Source organism: Cervus elaphus, chromosome 25, assembly GCF_910594005.1.
Source record: "Cervus elaphus chromosome 25, mCerEla1.1, whole genome shotgun sequence".
NCBI lineage: Eukaryota > Metazoa > Chordata > Mammalia > Artiodactyla > Cervidae > Cervus > Cervus elaphus.
The window spans coordinates 8,223,076-8,245,925 of NC_057839.1; the positions used below are offsets into that span (position 1 = coordinate 8,223,076).

At 51.8% G+C, this 22,850-nt stretch overlaps 1 protein-coding gene across 1 annotated transcript in view; it reads left to right on the forward strand.

Annotated features, from left to right (window-relative positions):
- Positions 1-22,850, forward strand: part of ERGIC1 (endoplasmic reticulum-golgi intermediate compartment 1) — a 113,525-nt gene that overhangs the window by 62,728 nt on the left and 27,947 nt on the right. Inside the window, exons 4-5 of the mRNA XM_043887099.1 lie at positions 7,293-7,387; positions 12,295-12,419. Coding sequence (XP_043743034.1) covers positions 7,293-7,387; positions 12,295-12,419 — 220 coding nt within the window. The remainder of the gene's footprint in view (positions 1-7,292; positions 7,388-12,294; positions 12,420-22,850) is intronic.

The following is a 22,850-nucleotide window of genomic DNA, read 5'->3' on the forward strand; positions in this document are numbered from 1 at the left end:
GGGGTGCCCGGAGGCTCCGTGTTCGCAGGGGAATGGCACCCTGTCCTCAGAGGACACGGCCACAGTACATTCCAGCCTTTGAGCCTTTGACTGCCCAGGCTCTGGCTCCTCTCCATTATTAACTTGATGAGGATTTATAATTTAAAAAATGTGATCACTGGATCTCTCCATTGATCGTTTATAGCTTAATACAACTCATCATACTTTCCAGTTTTGATTTATAGTGGGTGACCATGTGCTGGCCACCTAAGTCAGCACTTTACAATGCTCATCTCTCTTAATGGTCGCAGAACCCCTGGCGCCAAGTACGGCTGTTGGCATCAGTCTCACTTTATAGCTGGGGAAACTGAGGCACCAGGAGGCTAAAACCACAGCGAGGTTGGTTAGTGAGCAGTCTGAGCGAGAACCCGTCCAGGCCTGTCTGAGGGCAAAGCCTGGACTTGGTACCAGGCCCCCGTATCCTGCTCTTTTCTGTTCAGAGCATTTTGGAGCCCCAAGGACGTGAGAACTCCTGTTTTTTGGTAGGAATAGTTCCCTGAGAGACTTGCATGCTCCATTCTAGGGGGAAGGTGGCTGCACAGGCAGGCGGCCCTTGCCCACCGAGTTGGAACTTGGGCATTCCCCTGAATTAATTGGGCCTTATCCTCACACGCAGGCCCCTAGTGGGGTGGCCAGTAGCTTAGCCAGGAGGAGGGGCTGGATGGCTCCCTAGGAGCCCAGGTTACCCACTCTGAGGTCTGGATTGGGAGCCCAAGCTGGGTAGAGAGCCATGGTCGCCCCTTGGAGGAGCAGCGGGAGGCCTGAAGGCTTCTGAGCAGAATGATGGGATCAGGTTTGTGCCTTGGAAAGATCACCTCTTGCAAAGATGGGTGTGGGACAAGGTGACCCTGGAGGCCAAGGCCTGGTAAGAGGGGCTGAATGATGACCCAGGACAGAGGGGCTGAGGGTCCCAGGGTGATGGCTGTGGGGAAAGGGGTGGGGGCAGGACTAGGTGGCTGGAAAAAGATGCTTTCTGGACATCCGCCTAGTAGGTCATAGATGGACTTGCCCTGGAACTGTCAGGATTTCAAACTCAGGGTCCCAGAGAGCTTGCCTGCCTAACCTCATCCCTCTCCACCACTCCCACCCCAGGCCCTTACCGCGAGCCTCACTGCTGTGTAAGTTTCCATTAAATCAAATGATTAAGCATGGAGGTCAGCGACTTTGGGCAGGAATCTGAAGTATTCAAGTACTTTTCTAAAAGCAAATAAAATTGTTTTCCGTAGATGTCATCGGACTCACGCCTCAGCCTAGGATTTCAAAGCCCTCTGTTAACATTCCACTTACCCTCCCCTGCCCATACCGCCCCAATCCCTCTCCTCCTCTCTCCCTACGTGGCCGCTGCTCACTGACTGACCCCCATGCTGTCCGGCGTCCCCCGCCTGGAGTGTGCCTCACCCCAGCAGAGGTCGTGAGCATGCGCTTTCTGCTGCCGGTTCAGAGAGCCCTTGTCTGGGCTGGGGGCTGGGGGCGGGGAGCCGATGCTGAAGCCCACCAAGGGGCGAAGGGAGCGATGACAAAGGGCGGGGCAAAAGGGAGTGGACCCCTTACGCCTCCACGCCCGGGAGGTGCTTGGGCCAGGGGTGGGGTGAGGTGGGCTGGGCGTCCGGAGTTCATCAGAAAGATGGTGGCCCCTGCATCACAGGCCTCCCTGGGAGCCACCTGCCCCTCGGTCTTTCATTGATCCGTCCCATCCAGTGGAATGCGGTAGAAAGAGCATGGCTCTGGGCACCGGTGGCTCCAGCTTCAGATTCTGCCTCTGGTTTCCCAGCTGTGTGATCTTGGCCAGTCTTTTATCTATCTTGCTCTGAGCCCAGTTTCATCCTTGTGAAAAGAGAACAGTAACCCCTATTAAATGCTGGTGCGCCGTGAGTATTAAATGAGCTAGTATGTGTGAGAGGCCCCAGCGTAGTGCCTGGCACCAGCTGGGTACCCAGAACTGGGACATCTCCTTGGATTAGCAAGGCCAACTTTTGTGCGGGCCTTAGAATATACCAGGGCTTCCCAGGTGGGTCAGTGGTAAAGAATCCACCTGCCATTGTAGGAGATGTGGGTTAGATCCCTGGGTTGGGAAGATCCCCTGGGGTAGGACATGGCAACCCACTCTAGTATTCTTGTCTGGAAAATTTCATGGACAGAGAGGCCTGGCGGGTTACAGTCCGTGGGGTCTCAGAGTCGGACCCGACTGAGCGACCAAGCACCGCAGAATGTGCCAGGGGCCGCCGCGCGTCTCACGCACGCGTTTATTCCTCTCAACAAGGCTGTGAAGTGGATCCTGTCGCTGTCCCTGGGACTTTGAACTCAGTGAACATTACGATGATAACAGTAAGTGTAGTGGACATTTACTGGGCGTGTATGATTTTCTAAGGTTGTGTCCCCGTTTTCCATCTGGGAAAACAGTGGGTGAAGAAGGAAAGCCCCTTGTAGATCAGCCCGTGGGTGGCAGAGCTGGGAGCTGAACCCCGGGAGCCTGGAGGTCTGTCGCGCAGTCTTGCTGTCTCTGCCCGGCAGGGCCTGTGCTCTGCGCCAGCCCCTCGGATGCAGGAGTGACCCACACCGCTTGTCCAGGGCAACCCGCCGCTTTACGCCGACCCTCAAACACGCCTGTGAAGTCACTGGAGCCACCAGCCCTCTTTTTCTCCTTTTCTCCCTCCCTTTCCTTTTTTCTCTCTCCTTCTTTTTATCAACGTACGCGTGTAACATAGAGTGGCCTGTCGGAGTCAGTCTAGCCGGTAGTGGTTAGCTTGGCTTGGCAGGCGCCCGCGATTGGTGCTGGGGGCAGGCCTGCAGCCTGGCAGGCGGTGGCAGCAGCCCAGGGTCCCTGGAACATTCTCCCTGGGTGTGAAAGGCGGCTATACTGACCTCATCAGGGCGGGCGGACAGGTGACTGAGCCGTGTTTATCCTGCAGCCCTGGGCCCTTTAGGAAGGCGCCTGGGAGCAGCCAGCCCCAGCCTTATGTAACCAGGCTGGCCCCCAGCTCTCAGGCCAGTGAGTTTACCAGCCCCTCCCCAGTCCTTCGGCCTCTTTGTCCAGGGGCAGCACTTCAGCCCCCGGGAGAGGCCTCCTGGAGCCTCGGGGGTGAGCTCACCTTGGCGCCACACCTGGGCTGCACCTCGCTCTGCGCTGAGGTCACCTCCAGAGGATTGCCAGGGGGTGACATCATCCCACAGGCCGTCAGCAACAGGCAGAGGCCCCGCCTCCCAGGTGAGTCGCTTCAAGGAAGAGTCTTACGAGGCTGGGAAGGGAAGCGGAGGGCTCTTCCTCTGTGATGTTCTGTTAATCACCCAGCGACCTTGTTACTCAGCAACCCTGTGGGGCTGCGAATTATAGAAATGGGGCGCTGAAGGGTTCAGAAGGAGCATTTGGCTGTGAACAAGTTAGCCTTCCTCCAGCGTAAGCTCCTGTGGTCCTGATCGCTCCCCTGCCAGTGGCTCACTTCTTCCTCCTGATCGCTCATGTGGGCCAAGCCCAGCCGCGTCCCCTGTCTCATACCTGGCGGCTTCAGAGGGCCAGGCCCCCTTCAGTTCCTCCCTTGACCCTGGATGCTGAGGACGGGAGGGAGGGCAGGCAGTGTGAGCCCTGAAGAGGCTGGTGGAAGGCAGACCTGACTTGGGGCTCCACCTTGACTGACTCTTTTTGGGGAAGGGGCTCACCTTCTCTGAGCCTCAGTTTCCTGGTTCTGAAACGGAGATCAAGGACCCCCTGGTGGTCCAGTGGTTAGGACTCCACACTTCCACTTCAGGGGGTACGGGTCAGGGAACTAAGATCCCACATGCCGCGTGACATGGCCCAAAAAGAGAATAAAATGGAGATCAGGGTGTTTCCCCGGAGCAGATGGGATAACGTGAACGTGTGTAGACCTGTTTGGGCCTCTCCTGGCTCCCTGGGCTGCAGGCACAGCCATCCGAAGGCTAAGCCGGCTCTGTTGCTCTCTCATCTCTGAGCACGTCCTGTGACTCCCAAGGAAACAGGCCCCAGGTATCTTTCCGAGACTACCTTTTCTCGTTAATTGAGCATCAGCGACATTACACTATGAGCTAGGAACACGAAGACAGGGTCTTAGTAAAAATGAAGTGCCTTTGCCCCAGCCTGACTCGTTCTTTCCCAAAGAAGTCATCATTCACAAGGCTGTCTTTAGAATCCAGTTGTTTGGAGCCAACAGTCCTTTATGTTATAGCCTATGGACAGGACCCACAGGGCCTGACTTATGTTTAAAATAACCACAGCCCAGCTGCCTCACGCACTGTCCATTAGGCTGTCTCTAGAGCTGGTGCTGTCTCACTGGGGAGTGACCTGGAATCAGAGGTGGACTTCAGCCGCAGCCACCTGGTGTCCACTCAGCACCTCCTCGAGGATATCTCCGAGTGGCCTTGAGCTCGGCAGAGCCGTAGGGAACTTGGTATTTTTCCTTCCCCAGTAGTCCTGGGCTCCCTCTCTCAGGGGCTCCCAGCCTAACACATGGTTCCAGAAAGAAACGTGGCCATCTGCTAACATGTTTCCCTCCACCCACCCCCACACCCTGTCCATTGGCGAGTCCTGGCTGCCCCACGCCCGGTACCCTGCGTCCCTCCCTCCTCTTCATCTTCTTGGACACTGGGTCCAGGCTGCCACCTCTGACCACGGCAGCAGCCTCCTGGGTCTCCCTGGTGCACGGGGACCCCCGGGCCATCCTCGAATCTGCCCGACGGATCCTATCAAGGTGCCAGCCAGACCACACTGCTGTGCTTGGGATCCAGTCTGAAGGCCTCATGGAGCCTCGTGCCTGCCTAACCTGGCCTCTGCCCCTTCTCCGACTGCATCACGTCCATTTCCCTTTGCTTTGCAGCCATGGCGACCTTTATGCATTTCCCCAAATGACTGCTGCCCTCCCTGCTTCCAGGTTTCTGCACAGGTTGTCCCAACGGCCCTCCCTCCCCCTTTGCCAGGACAGCCTCCTCATCCTTCAGACCTCATCCCTCATCTCCTCAGACACCCTCCCCGCTCACTGTCCCCAGGGGTCCATCACCCCGTGAGTCCCTCCCGCAGCACCCTGAAGCTTTCCATCAAAGCAGTCATCTTAGTTGGGGTGACGTGTTTATTTAGGAGGCAAACAGTGTCTCAGCTCAGTGAAGGCAGTTGTTGGTTGTTCAGTTACTAAGTCGTGTCTGACTCTGCGACCCCACAGACTGCAGCATGCCAGTCTGTCCTTCACTGTCTCCCAGAATTTGTTCAAACTAATGTCCATTGAGTTGGTGATGCCATCCAGATATGCCATCCAGCCATCTCATCATCTGTTGCCCCCTTCTCCTGCCTTCGATCTTTCCCAACATCAGGGTCCTTTCCAATGAGTAGGCAGGCTCTTTGGATCAGGTGGCCAAAGTATTGGAGCTTCAGCATCAGTTCTTCCAATGAATATACATTGATTTCCTTTAGGAGTGACTGGTTTGATCTCCTTGACTCCCAAGAGTCTTTCCCAGCACCACAGTTCAAGAGCATCAGTTCTTTGGCACTCAGCCTTCTTTACGGTCCAACTCCCCCGACTGTACATGACTACTGGAAAAATCATAGCTTTGCCCATACGGGCTTTTGTCGGCAAATTGGCTTTTTAATACACTGTCTAGCTTGTCATAGCTTTTCTTCCAAGGAGCAAATGTAAATGAAGGCAGGGACCTTCTCTATATGATTCCTCACTGTCTCTAGTGCTTGACAGGTAGTACATGCTCAAAAAGTATTTGTTGAAGGATTTTCCTTAAGGGTTCAGTGGCTAAGACTTCATGCTTCTAATGCAGGGCACCCAGGTTCAATCCCTGGTCAGAGAACTAGGTCCCACATGCCACAGCTGAAGATCCCACCTGCTGCAACAAAGATCAGATATCCCGAGTGCTGCACCTAGGACCTGGCGCAGCCAAATCAATAAGCAAATATTTTTAAATAAAAGAACAGCTGGTGATGAAATAGGTCAGCACACACTGAACACTTAGCATCTTGCTAGCAGGTCCCAATGTGGTACTGTTGTCCCCGACAGCAAGGTGGCCTAGCTGTCCATGGAGTGATCTGCCCCACACTGTGCCTCCCCCGCCCCACCTGGACACCCAGGTCCCTGTCCCCGAAAGCAGCAAGTGTGTTACCTTACAAAGGTAAAAGGAACTTTACAGATGTGATTATGTCCAGGGTCTGGAGACGGGAGATGATCTTGGGTTATCGGGTAGATGGAATCACGAGAGTCCTCACAAGAGGGACAGAGGAGATCAGAGAGAAGAGCAGCTCCCCTGTGGCTGGCACAGAATGGGGAGGAAGGAGCCAGGAGCCCAGGCCTCTGGAAGCTGGAAACGGATTCTCCCCAAAAGGAGTACAGCCCCACAGACCCATCTCAGACGTCTGACCTCCAAAAGTATGAGAATAGATGTGTGTTGTTTTAACCCTTTAGGTTTGTGATAATGTGTAACAGCAGCCACAGGAAGGTGACCTGTGTGCTAGTCACGTCTTGGAGGTGGTGCCTGGCCCAGGGCCTTGTGAGAGCTGGGGAGAGGATGAGTGCCCAGAGACCCCCCACTTGAGCGGGTCAGGGGAGCTCAGAGAGGAGGGAGTCTGGACCTGTGTGTGTGCCTGTCGGTGTCAGGCCCTGAGCCCTAATACGGTCTGATTTCGCATTTAAGTGTTCAGGACACCCCATGAACAGTGGGTGGGGGTACCCCCATTTAATCCATGGGTTCACAGAGGTGAAGTTATCTACCTGAGTTCCGTAGAGAAGTGGCAGGATCACAAGTGGAAAACGAATCATCTGACTCCGAAAGCCATGCTCTTTCCATCATTCTGTCCAGTCCCCCTCCCCTCCTTCCGAGTGGTGAGGCCCGAATTTGGAGCGTGCCATGGACATGGGCTGTAATTCCCAAAGTGGTTCCCTTGGTGAAGAATCCACCGGCAATGCAGGAGACTGCCTACAGCACAGGAGACCCGGGTTCGGTCCCTGGGTCAGGAAAATCTGCTGGAGAAGGAAATGGCAATCCACTCCAATATTCTTGCCTGGAAAACCCCATGGACAGAGGAGCCTGGTGGGCTCCGATCCATGAGGTCACAGAAGTTGGACACGACTTCACAACTAAGCCACAACCACATACGGAGATGGGAGCCCAGCTCCCCTGAGCCCGGGCAGGCCCAGGCTTCCCCCAGCTGGGAGTCCAGGTCATCAGAGCCACGGTCACCAAGTGAAGTGTCCCCTGTAGCCAGGATGAGTCCCCCGTCTCATCGAGGCTCCCGCATGTGTCTCCCGCAGTGTGAACGAGCTGTACGTCGATGACCCGGACAAGGACAGCGGGGGCAAGATTGACGTCAGCCTGAACATCAGTCTGCCCAACTTGCACTGCGAATGTGAGTATTCCCAGCACCCCTCTGCTCCGCACGACACCAGCTGTAGACAGTGCTGTGTGTGCGGAAATGGTGAGGTAAGTCGGGACGGCAGGTGGATGGCAAGCAGACAGCAGCAGGAACCTCTCTCTCCCTGCTTTTAGTGGGGAGGGTGTTGTGCCACGCGCATGCGCTTGGAGGTTTCTGGGAATTAAAAACTACATTTAAGAAACTGCCAACAATTTACCTCTAGAGAGTAGCCAGGTTGAGGTAGGGGTAGGGTGTCTCTGAGGTCAAGTTCCCAAGAAGCAAAGCCTAGATGTTTTGTCAGTGATTGAGTGAGAGAGGGCTCCCAGGAGGAACCTATAAGGGCATGAGGGAGGTGAGATGCCAGGCAGAGGTGTGTGTTCGGCTGACGTCTGATTGCAGTCTGATCCCATGGGGAGCTGTGGCGTGTGAATGACGTCATGGTTTGTCCCGCCTGGCAGCAAGGGGGGCTGGCCTGTTGTTATCCATGTCCTTGACTGATGGCTACAGAGTGGTGTGCGGGGAGGGCCGGAGGCCACGTAACCTCCCAGGCAATCCAAGGCATGGAGACCTGCAGCTACCCAGGAGGCGTCACCTGGGACAGGGTGAGCGCAGAGTTGTTAGCCGCGGGAAACATCCCCTTCTACTTTGCACTCCTTTATGTGTCTGGGTGGGGGGCTTTTGTTTGTTTTTGTTTTTTTAGTACATGTGCTGCCCAAGTGAGCACTTTTTAAAAATATTGTTTCAAAACCAAGAGAATGAATTAACCTGTATAAAACAAAGCTCTTTGGGATTCTGGTTTAGGGATCAGATTCTAGCTCCTTTGCTTACTGAAACTGTGTGGCCCTGGCTAAGGTGACCCCTCCAAGCCTCATTTCGTCAACTGTAAAACAGGCATAGTGCTATCTCTTTTAAAAAAACACTATTTATTTATGGCTGTGCTGGATCGTCATTGCTGCGCTCGGGTTCCGTCTGCTTGTGGGCAGCGGGGCTACTTTCTGGCTGTGGTGCATGGCTTTTCACTGCAGTGGCTTCTCCCATTTTAGAGCACAGGCTCCAGACGCACAGGCTTCAGTAGTTGAGGCACACGGGCTTCAATTGTCCCTCGACATGTGGGATCCTCCCAGACCAAGGACTGAACCCATGTCCCCTGCATTGGCAGGCGGATTCTTTACCACTGGTCCCCCAGGGAAGCCCAGCATAGTTTTGTCTGTGGCTTGTTGTTGGAGGCTCTGAGGAGCTGGTTCCTAGATCTGTTCATGAGCAGGCTGGGTTTCCAGCTGCCCCTCTGCCCCAGCCTGGCGCTGACCCCATGCAGACCCTCCACCTCCTCCCACTCACTCCCTTCCTCCTGAAGGGCAGACCGTTGGGTGGGTCTGTGGTAGAGATAGGGAGAGATTCAGCCCTGTTATTGCTTTTGGTGAGAATTACATCACAGTGTTGAATCCACAGTGGGCCCCGAGCCAGGGAACCTGTTGAAATGGGTTGGTTTTATTTTTATTTTTTCTCTTTCTCTCAGAAAAATACTTGGTCTGGCAGCTTCTCATTCGGGAGTTGGCCATGTCTCTGGAACAAGGAAATTCTTAGGCCGAGGACTGGGACCAGCAGGGCAGGGGTGGGAGGAGAGGTGGTTCTAGGCTGGGTTCCAGCCCAGGAGGGGCTGAACGACCTCAAGCTGCTGGTTACGCCGACCCCGGAGCCCTCCCCACCCGTCCAGAGCCCCACACTCAGACTTTCCTTTAAGGAACTTCAGATTTGTGTTACAGAAAAAAAAAATGCATGCTCATCATTGTACCTTTGGAAAATCCAGAGCGGCAGAGAGAGATGAAATCGCCCATAATTCCACCCCCGATGACAACATCAGTTGACATTTGACGCCGCTCCATCTGGTTGGCCTTCCATTCCCTGTGCTTCTGAACATGGCTGAGATCATGCTGCCTGTGCAGTCTCATATCCTGCTTTCAGAAATAATATTTTTCTGTTACACAACTAATACAGGGGTACCTTAAAAAAAAAGATATGAGTTCAAAATACAGAAATAACATTAAAAAAAAGTAAAAGAAACAAGTTCATTCCACATGCCAGCCACCTGGAGGAATCCTCCTCCCACCCCTGTGTGTCTGTCTGTCTGTCTGTCTGCAGACATAGGTCATGTTTGATGGTTGTTTTGTTTTGTTTTTTAACATAATTGGGACCAAATTGCAGGGGACCTTTCTGAGATTCCTTGTTTTTTTCATCTGTATCTTGGGGTTCTTATGTTACTCATAATATTGGTAAAATAATAAGCACAGCTGCCGTTGATTCAGCCCTTGCTCGGGGCTAGGCCCTGTCCCAAATCCCTTGGTTGTGTGAGCGCACTGAGGTAAGAGGTGTTCTCGCAGAGTGGCCAGAGTCTGGATCCAGACTCTGTGGGTTTCCGCCCAAGTGCCATTGTTTCGTAGCTGTGAGATCTCAGGCAACTTACTTAACCTCTCTGAGCCCCAGTGTCCCCTAGTTTAGGGTGGGTCTGATGATAATATCTTCCCCACAGGGATGTTCAGAGGGTGTCTTTTCATGGAAAAGGCACTTGGAAGAGGGTCTAGCCCATAGTCAGTTCTGTTTTAACTTTTTTTAGTCATCACAAGCCTAGGAGGCACAGAGAGGTTGGCTAACTTGCGCGAGGTGCCGTGGCCAGCAGGGGCAGAGCCGGGAGCCCCAGGCAGGACGGGACACCCCAGCGCTCAGGCTGCCTCCCCGCGTGTGGGCTGAGCTCTCTCCTCGCCCCCGCCGCACAGCGTCCTGGAGGGGCTGTGCCGCTGACCAGTCCCCCGCTGGCGGGCAGCTGGGTTGCTTCCCGTCGTCATGATTCCAAACCGGGTTGCCCGGAGCCTTGCATCTCGTCTCGATGCCCATGCGTCTGGGGGATGAGCTCCCCGGGGGTGGAACTGCTGAGTCAAACTGAGACCTGCTTGCGTTTCCTTTAATCCGAACATTACGACATCAGCATTTCCCACATACTACAGACCTGGGAGCATCATTTTTAATAGTGCATCACACTCCCTTCTATGGATGGGCCCTCTTGTCCTTCCGTCCCCCATTGAGGAATACAGGGTTCTTCCCATTTTTCCTTTTTTTAAGAAAAAATAGTCGGCTCATTGAAAATTGCTGCCAGCTGCTCTTTCTCTGTATCACAACCTGCTTTCTTAGCTTTCCTGTCAAGGCCGTCTCTGCATCTCCATAGTTTACAGGGACCCTGCACCTGCTGCTTAGACCATCTCAGGCAATACAGTTGGCCTGAGCCTGCCCATTTTGCAGATTGGGAAGCTGAGTTATAGTAGGTGATGGAGAGTCACATTAGAGCCAGGACCAGTACTCCTGGCCCCAGGTTTCCCCTCTAAGTGTGCTGAGGAACTCAGAAAAGTGCCCTGCCGGGGTCCAGCCTTAGCAGGATCCAGGGGATACCCTCAGGATGAACAGCGTCGGCGAGAAAATGAGAGAGAGAGAAGACACATAAGACCAGCCTTGATAGGGCCAAGTCTGCGAGGGAGAGAGAGAGAGAGAGAGAGAGAGAGAGAATGACCAGACGGGGGTGCTTGCAGGGTCTGGCAGAGTCTGGCAAATCTTTATTTTTTTACCGTAGCTTTATATTCTAAGTTAGTACATTTTTAAGGGGAAGATAGTTTAATATTACATCAGTTTATCCTTCATGAAACCAGGGTGTTTTCTGCAACTTCTTTGTGAGAGTCTTATACATTATCTTCTGGCCTTGGGGCCTATTGACATTTTGTGACCTAGGTGAAAGCAAAGCTGTTTTCTGTAATCTATTCTTTAATGAACACAAAGGTCAGTCCTTTTGCAGAAGTTATCAGTTAAATTTATGTAAAAGGTTTACCACACAAAGACTCTGCAGTTCCGGTGAGGCAGCCCCTGTTTAGCATTCCTGGTTAAGATGAACAATTCTAAACTCTTATTTTTCTAAATCTTTAACCACTTTTAGAATAATATTTTTGTGTTCTCTAATAGGGCTTCCTCACCCCCCAAAGGGCTCTGTGCCTATTAGGGCCTTTAGTGAGATCAGGTTCTTTATGCTGTTCATGATTAAGGTGTTGTGAGCAGTCATGTACATTAATACGCATTTACCCAGCTGGCTAGAATGCCAGCAAAGGGGTCTAAATTGAAACACTCCTTTCATCCTGGATAATCTTATAGGATACTGCCTTCTTGGGGACATGTTGATTAAAGTTCTAGGTTGATTCTGTTTGGAGAGAAATCGGGGAAGGCCTTCTACCTGTGTCACAGAAATTAGGGAGTAGTCTAATATAGCAAGCATCAGAAAGACAGAGATCATCTTGAAGGTGAGCGCCGGGGCAGCTTTTCGAAATTCCTGAAGTCCTGATCTGCCTTGCTTGTTGGGCCTTCTCCTCATGACCTTGTCATGGGTGGGATCTCCCATGCTGGCTCCCGGCAGTGCCCATGCTCCTAGAGGGCAGGATCAGGTAAAGGAAGGTGTGAGCTGTGAATGAATGACTGCCTGAGCCTGAATGATGCCCAGGGGACGCAGAGACTGAGATGTAGTAAGGTCGAAAGCTGGTAAAAGGCCAGACCAGGATTAAGACACCTTCTAAGCCTGGCCCTCCACTGCCCCCCTGCAGCCTCGAGGCTAGCAGAGTCCTCACCCCTGCACCCTTAGCTGCTGCCTCCCCCGGCTCTCTAGCTGGCGCTGGTAGTGGCAGGGGCCAGGAACGCTGTGTGCTGCCTCACTCTAGCTCTGGCCTCCCCTTTCTCCTCCTCTCTGTGACTCTAGACTGCGGCCCTAGACTGTGGGCTCCTGGGTGGCTGGGGGCCCTGCCTGGCCATCCAGTGGATGCATGAGGGGTCTCTGTTTCTCTGGGTGTTCGTGACTCTTCTCTCCTTGCCCCCTGCAGTGGTCGGGCTCGACATCCAGGATGAGATGGGCAGGCATGAAGTGGGGCACATCGACAACTCGATGAAGATCCCGCTGAACAACGGGGTGGGCTGCCGCTTCGAGGGGCAGTTCAGCATCAACAAGGTAGGAGACCTGCCTGGGCCCCTCTCGCCTGTTCCCCCTCCCCACCTTCTCCTTCCTCCCTGGAAACCGGATGGTGAAGCTGGGCACCCACTTGCCCTCCCTCCCCAGGCCCCTGGTAAGCTCAGGATCCGCGTCTAGGTACCTGGCCGTTCTTGCTGAGAATCTTGAGTGGGGTTTTCAGGCTCCCTGATGTTTGGAGCCCCAGCTGGCTAGTTGAGGAAGGAGCTATTCTTCTTCCCAGTGTGGAAGGAGGGAGTGGTGAGAAGTTGGTGGGATTGGCAGCCCTGAGCCCGAGTGTGCATCCTTGCCCTGCCCTCTCTTGGCCAAGCAAAGGTCTCCAGGTCGCTCGGGCCATCTTAACCTCAGTTTTTAAATCTTTGGGCTGAGGATGTGATGATAATATGACACCATTCACTCCACAAAGTCTTTGTGATGAGTAAATGAGCTGTTACACATTCATTCATTCAGAACACTTGCATGGAGCACCTGCTGTGTTCCAGGGTGGGCTGTCCGCTCTGGGCAGTGCCTGGACTAGGGGGGCAGTGTTCCTGCCCTGGCAGGGCTTCCATTCTAGTGGAGGAAGGCAGACAGCGTGCAAACTAAAGAGCGTTTCAGTGGGTGGTAAGTGCTGTGATGAGGAGTGAGGCAGGGGAAGAGTGAGAGGGGATGGGCTTGAAAATACCTGGTCAGCTCCAAAGGGCCATTCAGGTATCGATGCTGTTCTGTCGCTGAAACCAGGAACTTCAGATCCTAAGTTAAAGGTGTCAGCACAGTGCATTTGGGAAAGTCGGGGAACCCCGGAGGCGGCCAGCACTCTTCTGGGTGTGTTATAACACACTCTTTTGATGTGTTATTGCGGTGGAGCAACAACGATGAGGGGGCGCCTTTTTACACATGAGGAACCTGAGACCCAGAGAGGTTAAATATCTCAGCCAAGGTTGCACAGCTGTCTCCATGTCCCCCAGCTCTCCTTCCCAGTCGCAGACAGACTGAGCCCCTAGCTTTTTTTCACGGTGCCGTCTTCACAGGGCACACGGACTTCTCTAGTTGTGCAGGCTCTAGGTCTGCACACGGGCTCCGGGGGTGCAGTACCTTAGTAGTTACACTGCATTGGCTTACTTGCCCCGAAGCATGTGGGATCTTAGTTCCCCGACCAGGGATCAGACCCAAGTCCCCTGCATTGGAAAGTGGGTTCTTAACCACTGGACCATCAGGGAAGCTGTTGAGCCTTGGTTTCCGCCTGCCCTCCTGCAGCCTCTGCTCAGATGCCCTTCTCCCTGCCATCTCAGTCAGAGGCTGCAGACTCACTGACCACACCCAGCCCCAAAACAAGTTACATGTGCCCTGTAAGAGCATTCAGATCCGTCAGAGCCAATGTCAAAGCCTGGGCGTCCAGATCTCTGGCTTTCATTTTACTTTTTTAGTAAAGTTTTTATTATTAAAAGATTTCAAATACAGAAAAGGGGGAGGAAGACTATAACCCCCATACACACATTCCCATCATCCTTCTTTAAGAACTATTAACATCTGGTCAATCTTGTTTTGTCATACCTCCTCCACTCTCCAACTCACTCACTCTAGGTTATTTAATATAGACATTCATTGTATCATTGTATCTGTAAATAATTCAGTATTTGTGTAAATACTTCAGTGTGACTACAACTAAGGGTTCTTTTTAGCATAGTCCCAATGCCATCATTATGCCTAAAAAATAATCTCTTATTATCATCAAACATCCACTTGGTGTCCACATTCCTCCAATTTTCTAAAAAAAAAATGTAATTTTCTGTGATATGTTCAAAACAATAATGACAAGGTTAACACACGGCCTTGCGTTTGGTTTGGTTAATGTTTCTTAAATCTTTATACTCTCTGTATATATGTATATTTTTACATTAATCTTTTTTCCAGATTTATTGAGGTATAATTAACAAATTTAAATTGTATATGTTTACGTGTAAAACATGATGTTTTCATTTAGTCCAGTTTTTAAACATGGCTGCTCATTAGAAATGCATCTGGAGCTTTGGAGAAGAATAGCAGTACCTGGGCATTTGTGTTTTTCAAAAAAATTCAAAATAATCCTGTTATGCATCTGAATTTTAAAAAGTAGACTCAGGTTTTTCTATTGAGTGGTAGTTTTAGTGATACAGAATTCTATTATTTTCTGTTGACTAATCATGATACAAATGGTATTAAGTGAATGATAGTTACATAATCACAATAGTAAAAGATGTTTGTCGGTTTTCACAATCAATACCCAGACAAAAAACAAAAGATAATTACGATTGCAAGCCATAATGGGAACATGATTAACCTAACAATATAAAATAATTACATACACTTGGGAGGTTAAGTAGAGTGAAGTGGCAAGTGGTACTGCATACATGAACTTGTTCTCATCCACGCAGCCAGTCTATGGTTTTGGTTGGTGCACTAAACCCATTTACAGTTAAGGTAACTATCAATACGTATGATTCTGTTATCGTTTTCTTCATTGTTTTGGGTTTATTTTGTGTAGGTCTTTTTCTTCTCTTGTGTTTCCTGCCTAGAGAAGTACCTTTAGTATTTGTTTTAAAGCTATTTTTTTGGTGCTGAGTTCTCTTAACTTTTGCTTGTCTGAAGTTTTTGATTTCTCCATCAGATCTGAACAAGAGTCTTGTTGGGTAGAGTATTCGTGGTTGTAGGTTCTTCCCTTTCATCACTTTAAATATACCATGCCATTCCCTTCTGGCTTGTTGGGTTTCTGTTGAGAAATCAACTGATAACCTGATGGGAGTTCCCCTATATGTTGTTTGTCCTTTTTCACTTGTTGCTTTTAGTATTTTATCTTTGTCTCTAATTGTCGTCATTTTTGATTACTGTGTGTCTCTCTGTGTTCCTCTTGCGGCTTATCGTGCTGGGAACGCTCTGCTTCTTGGACTTGGTTTAGTATTTGCTTCCCCGTGTTAGGGAGGTTTTCAGCTGCTATTTCTTCAGATATTTTCTCAGGTCTTTTCTCTGTTTCTTCTCCTTCCAGGATCCCTATAATGCAAATGTTGTTGCATTTAATGTTGTTTCAGAGGTCTCTTTGGCTGTCTTCATTTTTTTTTTTTTTCATTCTTTTTTATTTATTCTGTTCTGTGGCAGTGATTTCCACCATTCTGTTCTCCAGGTCACTTATCCTTTTTTGTGCCTCAGTTATTCTGCTATTGATTCCTTCCAGTATATTGTTCATCTCTGTTTGTTTGTTCTTTAGTTCTTCTAGGTCTTTGGTAAACATTTCCTGCATCTTCTTAATTTCTGCCTCCACTCTTTTTTCAAGATCCTAGATCATTTTCACTATCATTATTCTGAATTCTTTTTCTAGAAGGTTGCATATCTTTACTTCATTTGGCTGTTTTTCTGGGGTTTTATCTTATCCCTTCATTTGGTACAAAACCCTTTGCTTTTTCACCCTGCTTTACTTTCTGTCATATGGTTTTGTTTCCAGTCACTGCGGGATTGTGGTTCTTCTTGCTTCTTCTGTCTGCCCTCTGGTAGATGAGGCTAACAGGCTTGTATAAGCTTTTTGATGGGAGGAACTGGTGGTGAGAAAAACTGGGTCTTGCTCTGGTTGGCAGGGCCCTCCCTGCCCAGTAGAACTTTAATTCAGTTACCTGCTGATGGCTGGGGTTGCTCTCCCTTCCTGGTGGTTGGCCTGAGGCACAGGCTCTATGGTAGGGCTCATGGCGACCTCCAAGAGGGTCTCCGCCAAGCGACCCCTTCCCGGGCTGCTGCTCCAGGCGCCCTTGTCCCCTCCGTGAGCCATTGCCCACCCTCACCTCCACAGGAGACCCTCCAGCGCTAGCAGGCAGGTCTGGTTCCGTTTTCTGCGAGGTCACTGCTCCTTCACCCTGGGTCTTGGCGCACAGAAGACTTTGTTTGTGCTAAGACTGGAGGCTCTGTTTCCCCCAGTCCTGTGGAAATCCTGTAATTAAATCCCACTGGCCTTCAGAGTCAAACTCCCTGGGGGTCCCCAGTCCCTTTGCAGAGTCCAGATTGGGAAGCCTGACATGAGGCTCAGAAGCTTCACAACAATGCCAGAACTTCTTTGGTATTATTGTTGTCCAGATTTTGAGTCGCCTACCCATTTGATTTTATCATGATTGCACCTCTCCTCCCATCCTGTCATGGCTGCTTCTTTGTCTGTGGACACGGGGTACCTATTTCTGTGGGGTTCCAGCATCCTCCCATCAGTGGTTGTTCAGATTTCTGGCTTTTAAACGTCGCGCTGAGCCTGAGTCTCATTGGAAACAAGAACCTGGAGCTAAAGCCCCCCTTAGTGTGCCCCCTTAGTGTGCCCCTTACACTGCGTGCCCCTTTGATAGTGTGCCCCTTACACAGCGTGGCCCCTTAGACAGCATTCCCCTTACACAGCGTGGCCCCTTACACAGCGTGGCCCCTTACGCAACCTGCCCCCTTACGCAGCCTGCCCCTTACACAGCGGGCTCCTTACGCAGCGGGCCCCCTTACACAGGGGCCCCCAGCCTGCCCCCTTACGCAGCCTGCCCCGTTACGCAGCGTGCCCCTTACGCAGCGTGCCCCCTTACGCAGCGTGCCCCCTTACACAGCGTGCCCCTTACGCAGCGTGGCCCTTAGACAGCCTGCCCCCTTACGCAGCGTGCCCCTTAGATAGTGTGCCTCCTTAGTGTGCCCCCTTAGCGTGCCCTCCTTCCTGCAGCCCTGGCTGGATGACTGGGCGGCTCAGCCCACATGCTGGGGATGACTGGACCTGTCTGTCTCTCCATGTGGTCCCTCTATGTGGATTTCTTGCATCACAGCTCCGTTCTCCTTAAATGCTGAAGCAGAAAGTATCACTTCTGCCACATTTTATGGGTTAATGGGAGTTAGCTGCCAGCCCAGGTTCTGCAGTGGAAATACGGAGGGACTGGGAGCAATACTCAAGGGTGTGGGTGCTGGGAGGTGTGGTTCAAGGGCTCCCTTTGTAGATCAGGTACCATACAGGGTCTTGGCTGTGCCCTGTGACTTGGATTTATGGTGCGTGTGATGGGACCCATTTGAAGGTTTTAAGCAGGAAAACAGTGCAGTTGATTTATGCTTTAGAATTGCACTACCCAGTACAGTAGCCTACAGCTCCATTAAGTTAACTTTTTAAAAATTGGGTAAAATTCAGTCCCCCAGTCTCACGTGCCTCATTGCAAGCGCTCCAGAGCCACACGTGGCTAGTGGCTACCATATTAGTGCGGATATGAAACGTTTCCATCATCAGGGAATGTCCTCCTGGACAGCAGACCTTTAGAAAGATCACTTGGGCATCTACATGGAGGTAGACTGCAGGGGGCCAAGAGCAGAGGTCACAGGCGATGCTTGTGGCAGTGGTATTGGAGAGAAGGGTCCAGACCAGGGAGGTGGAGTCAACAGGACTTACTGATCACTTGGTTGTGGCTGGCGAGGGCGAGAGTGGAATCAAAGAAACCTCCTGGGCTTTTGTCTCGACAGTCAGGCCATCCCATTTTCTATGTATTGAAGCTTAGAAAAGCATGGATTCTGTGGGAGTGCGGGCTGGGACTCAGTCCATCAATTTTGGACACATGTCCTTTAGGATTCTCACTGGAGGTATTAAATTGGAAGTTGAGGGGGTGCTTCTGGAGTTCATTAGAGAGCTCTGGGCTGGAGATATAAATGTGGGAGTCATCTAAACAGATGATGTTGGCTGTTGTGGGTCTATGTCAGCGCCCCTCAAAGTGGGGTCCCCAAGTTACAACAACATGGATGGGCCCAGATGGTTATCATACCAAGTGAAGTAAGTCAGAAAGAGAAAGACAAATACTGTATGATATCACATATATGCGGAATCTAAAATATGACCCAAACTTATCTACAAAACAGGAGCAGACTCACAGACAAGAGAACAGACTTGTAGTTGCCGAGGGGCAGGGGTGGACTGGGCGTTTAGGATTAGCAGTGAAAACTATTACAGATAGAATGGATAAACAGCAAGGTCCTGTATAGCACAGGGAACTATAGTCAATATCCTGTGATTAAACCATAATGGAAGAGGATATGAAAAAGAATGTATATATGCATAACTGAGTCACTTTGTTATGCAGCAGAAATTAATGCAACTATATTAATTGTATTAATTGTTAATCAACTATATGTCAATAAATAAATAAAGTGGGCCCCCCAGCAAGAGCAGTACCATCACCCGGAACCTGTCATAATGCCTATTCTCAGGCCCCACATCAGACCTACTGAATCTGTGTTGTAACAAGCCCTCCAGGGAGTCCTGATGCCACTCATGTTTGAGAATCATTGGTCTAAGCTAAATTACCTAGGGAGAGGTTGTAGAGTGTTCTAAACCTGGGGTCCACATACGCCCCAGGATTGCAGATCAAATTCAAGGATTCTGTGAACCTGGATGGGAGAAAAAAAATGACGTTATTTTTATAAGTGCTAAACTCCGATTCAGCACTCTCTTCTGTGCTGAATGTAGGCAATAAGCCACAGTAGCATTAGCAGCACCCATGACCCTGTCACCAATAGAAATTGCAGTACGTATATCACATTAATATGTCACAGATCATTTTGAGATGCTATTTATACTCATCACAGTTTTGAAATTACAGTCATTAGTTGACTTGCAACCAGGTCTTGTTATTTGCTGCATTAATAAAGAGGCATGTGCAAATGTTCGATCTTTCTCGTTACGGTTTAAAATATTATTTCTTTACTCTATGATTCTGTATGTTTTAAGCACTTGAAACATTTGAAGCAATTAAAATGTAGGTGTTGGCAGACTGACAAAGGGTCCATGGCACCAAAAATATAAGAACCTAAGATCTTGATAAGGATGCAGTTTGCAGACCGATTTCTGGTGCCCACCAGCGTTTAGCAGTGGGGAGGAAAGGTAGAAGGAGCAGCCAGGTAGGTAGGAGGAAACCAGGGCTGAGTGGGCCCTGGGATCTGGAGGAGAACGTAATCAAAGAGGAGGGCTGGTGCTCCAAGGACGGGGTGGACCACTGACCCACGTGCCGCAGGGAAAGCCCCCACATGGGAGAGAACAGGACCCCTGCACAGCTGGGTTCTTGGGATGCCAGCCACAGTGGAGGACGGGCCTTGGGGATGAGGGAAGGCCAGTGGGCACAGGGCAGGGAAGTGGGTGAATGAGTGGTGGGCCAGGCTCTCGCTTCATGGGCAGGCCCTCTCTCTGCCCCTCTCTCTGCCTGGAGAGCGGCTGCTGCCTCACAGGTCTTGACACGGGTCCCTCGGGGCACCCTCCCTCCCCTCCCCCACCATCATGGTCCTTATGTTGCTCCAGTCCTTTCCACATTCTGACTTCTTTGGACCGTTGCTTCCCCTTCCCCCAGCTCATTCATTCATGCAGCCTGCTCCCGGGTTCCTGCTGTGTGCCTGGCCCCATGTCTGGCCCTGGGATGCAATGCCGGGAGAAGCGACCGAGGCCCCTGCTCTTGGAGGCACTTCCGGTCAGTTACAGGGTGACAGGCAAACCCTCAAGCCAGGGTGTCATTTCGTGAAGCAGCTGGGGAGAGAATGACGTGAGTGTTACGGTGGAGGAGGCCCGCTGAGATAGAGTCAGAGAGGCCTGTCTGTGGGGCGGAAAGGTGGATGAAGATGAACGAACCACACACACACACGTCCCTCTTGTGGAGGGCTCCCTGGCGAGGGGTGTGAGCACATGGGTTACACAGATATGGACACCCCAGATGGTGGGCAGGAGGCAGCACGCTTACTCAGCACCCCGGAGAGACAGGAGGATCTCCTGGGACTCAGCCCAGCGCCACACCCTCCCCAGCTTGGCAGCCACGCCCAAGGCTACAGGCGGCTCCCCTCAGCGGGCTCTGACGGGTCTCCTGCTGGCTCTGGCTGAACGAGAACTTGCTCTTTGGGGTCAGACAGACCTGTGGCTGAGAATCCTAGCAACGACATTCACTGGTTAAAAGCCTAGGCAATTTTAGCCTCTCTGAGCCTCAGTTTCCTCGTCTGTAAGATGGGGATAGTGATACTGCCCTCACAAGTCGTGAGACGTGAACAAATTAAACTCTGTAAAGTGCATGTCGCAGTGGGGACAGGACAAGTCTTGGTGCCCTTCCCCAGCTGGCCTTATCTCCCGTCAGTGGGGTATCCATGATCTCATCAGCTGGTACCTGCCAGCACTCCGGTGCAAGTGTGCTCATGAAGTGTGCAGGGATGACGTCCAAGAAGCGGGTTTTCTCTGGTCAAGGAGGGCTGGGATCCTGGAACAGGGCCACACCAGCCCTCACCTCTTGGCAGTCGCTTATTGGGTTCTCACCTGGCCCTTCCCCACCGTTAGCTTACTTGGTCCTTGCAGCGGTGCGTAGGAAACAGGCGCAGGTACTCCGTGACCTGCTAAAGGGCTAGGAGCCAGGATCTGAAGCCCGGCCCCCTGGCAGCAGGCACCCAGCTCTGTCTCCCGCAGCCCTGCTCCGTGTGGCTCCCAGCCAGCATCTCGGCCACAGCTCAGGCCAGCCTCCTGTGGAGGGCTAAGGGTTCGTGCCTCCCTGGAGCGCTCAGTCAAGGGGTGCTCTGATGAGAAAGGCAGCTGTGCTGACGGTGAGGTCCGCAGCCCCCCCACCCCCCGTATCTCCCAGCATCCGGTTGGGATGCTGCCCCGTGGGCCCTTACCATTCATCAGGAAGTCAGCCAGATCCCAGAGTTGGCATGTTTCAAGCAGCCCCCAGCCATGCGGACTCCTTGCTTAATCACCCAGCCCCCCAGGAGGACAGGATGGGCCGGCGTTTTGGGGGCCTGGCTCCATCTATATGTTTTGAACGCCCATCAGAGACACTGACGTCGGTTCCTAAGTCACAGCTCTAAAAGCATCGTCTCTGCTTTCTTCAGCCCAGCGTGTGCTGCTGTGAGTCAGCCACCTGTGATGGATTCCGTGCCGAGGGGGAGTGGGTCACTGAGTCACAGCCTCGCGGGGCAGCCGCGGGTGGCAGATGTGCGGAGCCAGCCTCCTTGACTCACCTGACTCTGGGCGCGTGAGGCCCAGGCTCCAAGCCCAGTTCCGAACCGTGCCCACGGCCTTGTCCACAGGGGGCCCCTTGTCGGTGCCTGGAAAAACTCAGAAGGATGCATGCCGGATGCTATCAGGTTCTTACTTCTGTGGGCAGCAGGCAATGGGACTTTAGTTCTAATTTTATCACGTGACATTTTTTGTAGGGAAAAACATATTTCCTGGTGGCTCAGACAGTAAAGAATCTGCCTGCAGTGCAGGAGACCCAGGTTCGATCCCTGGGTTGGGGAGCTCCCCTGGAGAAGGAAATGTCTACCCAATCCAGTATTCTCGCCTGGAGAATTCCGTGAACAGAGGAGGGTGGCAAGTTGCTGTCCATAGAGTCGCAGAGAGTCAGATGCGACTGAGCAATTTTCACTTTCACATCTATATATTATTTATTTAACTAAAAATGAAGGTTAAATCACTTTTAGAATGCAGTAGGATTTCCACCCTGTGCCCATATACATTTTTTCTCTCTTCTGGAAGGGTTGTTCTCTCTCGGCTCGAATGTGTTCATGCCATGAAGCCAACCCAGTAACACCTGCCGTCAGTTTTGTATTCCTCGTCTCATTTAACCCTCCCACAACCCTTTGTGGTTATTATTCCCATTTTCCTGATGGGGAAACTGAGGCACAGGGTGGTGGGTACTGATCTTGCCCAGGGCCCTCCAGCTAGGAAGTGAGGCCAGACCAGAACCTGTGTGTGGCCCTCAGCTGCTGCCCTACCATTGGGTCCCTGAAGTGGGCAGCGCTGTCCGGCCAGGGAGATCTTGCCGAGCTGTTGTTCTGTTCCCCCAAGCCAGGCCCAGCAGGTTGCCCCCTCCTCCGAGCAGCCCAGAGCACACTTGACCATGACTCACTGAGGCCAGGCCATGCTCTGTTGGCCTGGTTCTTCTCCTGTCAGTCCAAAGATCAAGTCCCAGTGAAGACAGGGATGTTGCTGCAGGAAGCCCACAGCTTTATGCTGGAGACAGGCATGCTTATAAAATAAGTGGACTTTGATGGACTGGTGGGCTGGTGGATGCTAAGCCATAAGCCATATTCCTTCCTCCAGTGCAACTTTTTAAGTTTTTGTTGAGCTGGAATAAAATAAGCCCTGAGTTTTTCAGTGTTAAGCAGCCCCACCTCCCTCTAGTGCCTCTGTCTCCTACTGCGGCCACTCCCCCAGGTCTCCACGGGTTCGTTAATACCAAACTCTTCTTGTTCTTCACACGTGCCCGCCGACCCGGCAGTTTCTGACCTCCACACTTGTTCACGCCGATCCCTCTACCCAAATGCCTTTCCCCCTTGTTCCTGACTCATCTTCAGAGCCTTAGCACAGGGTTTTCTTGTCCCTAAGAACACCCCCAGATGAGTTGGGGGCCTTCCCTCATCGCTCCCAGAGTCCTTGCTTCCCTCTGGACCAGT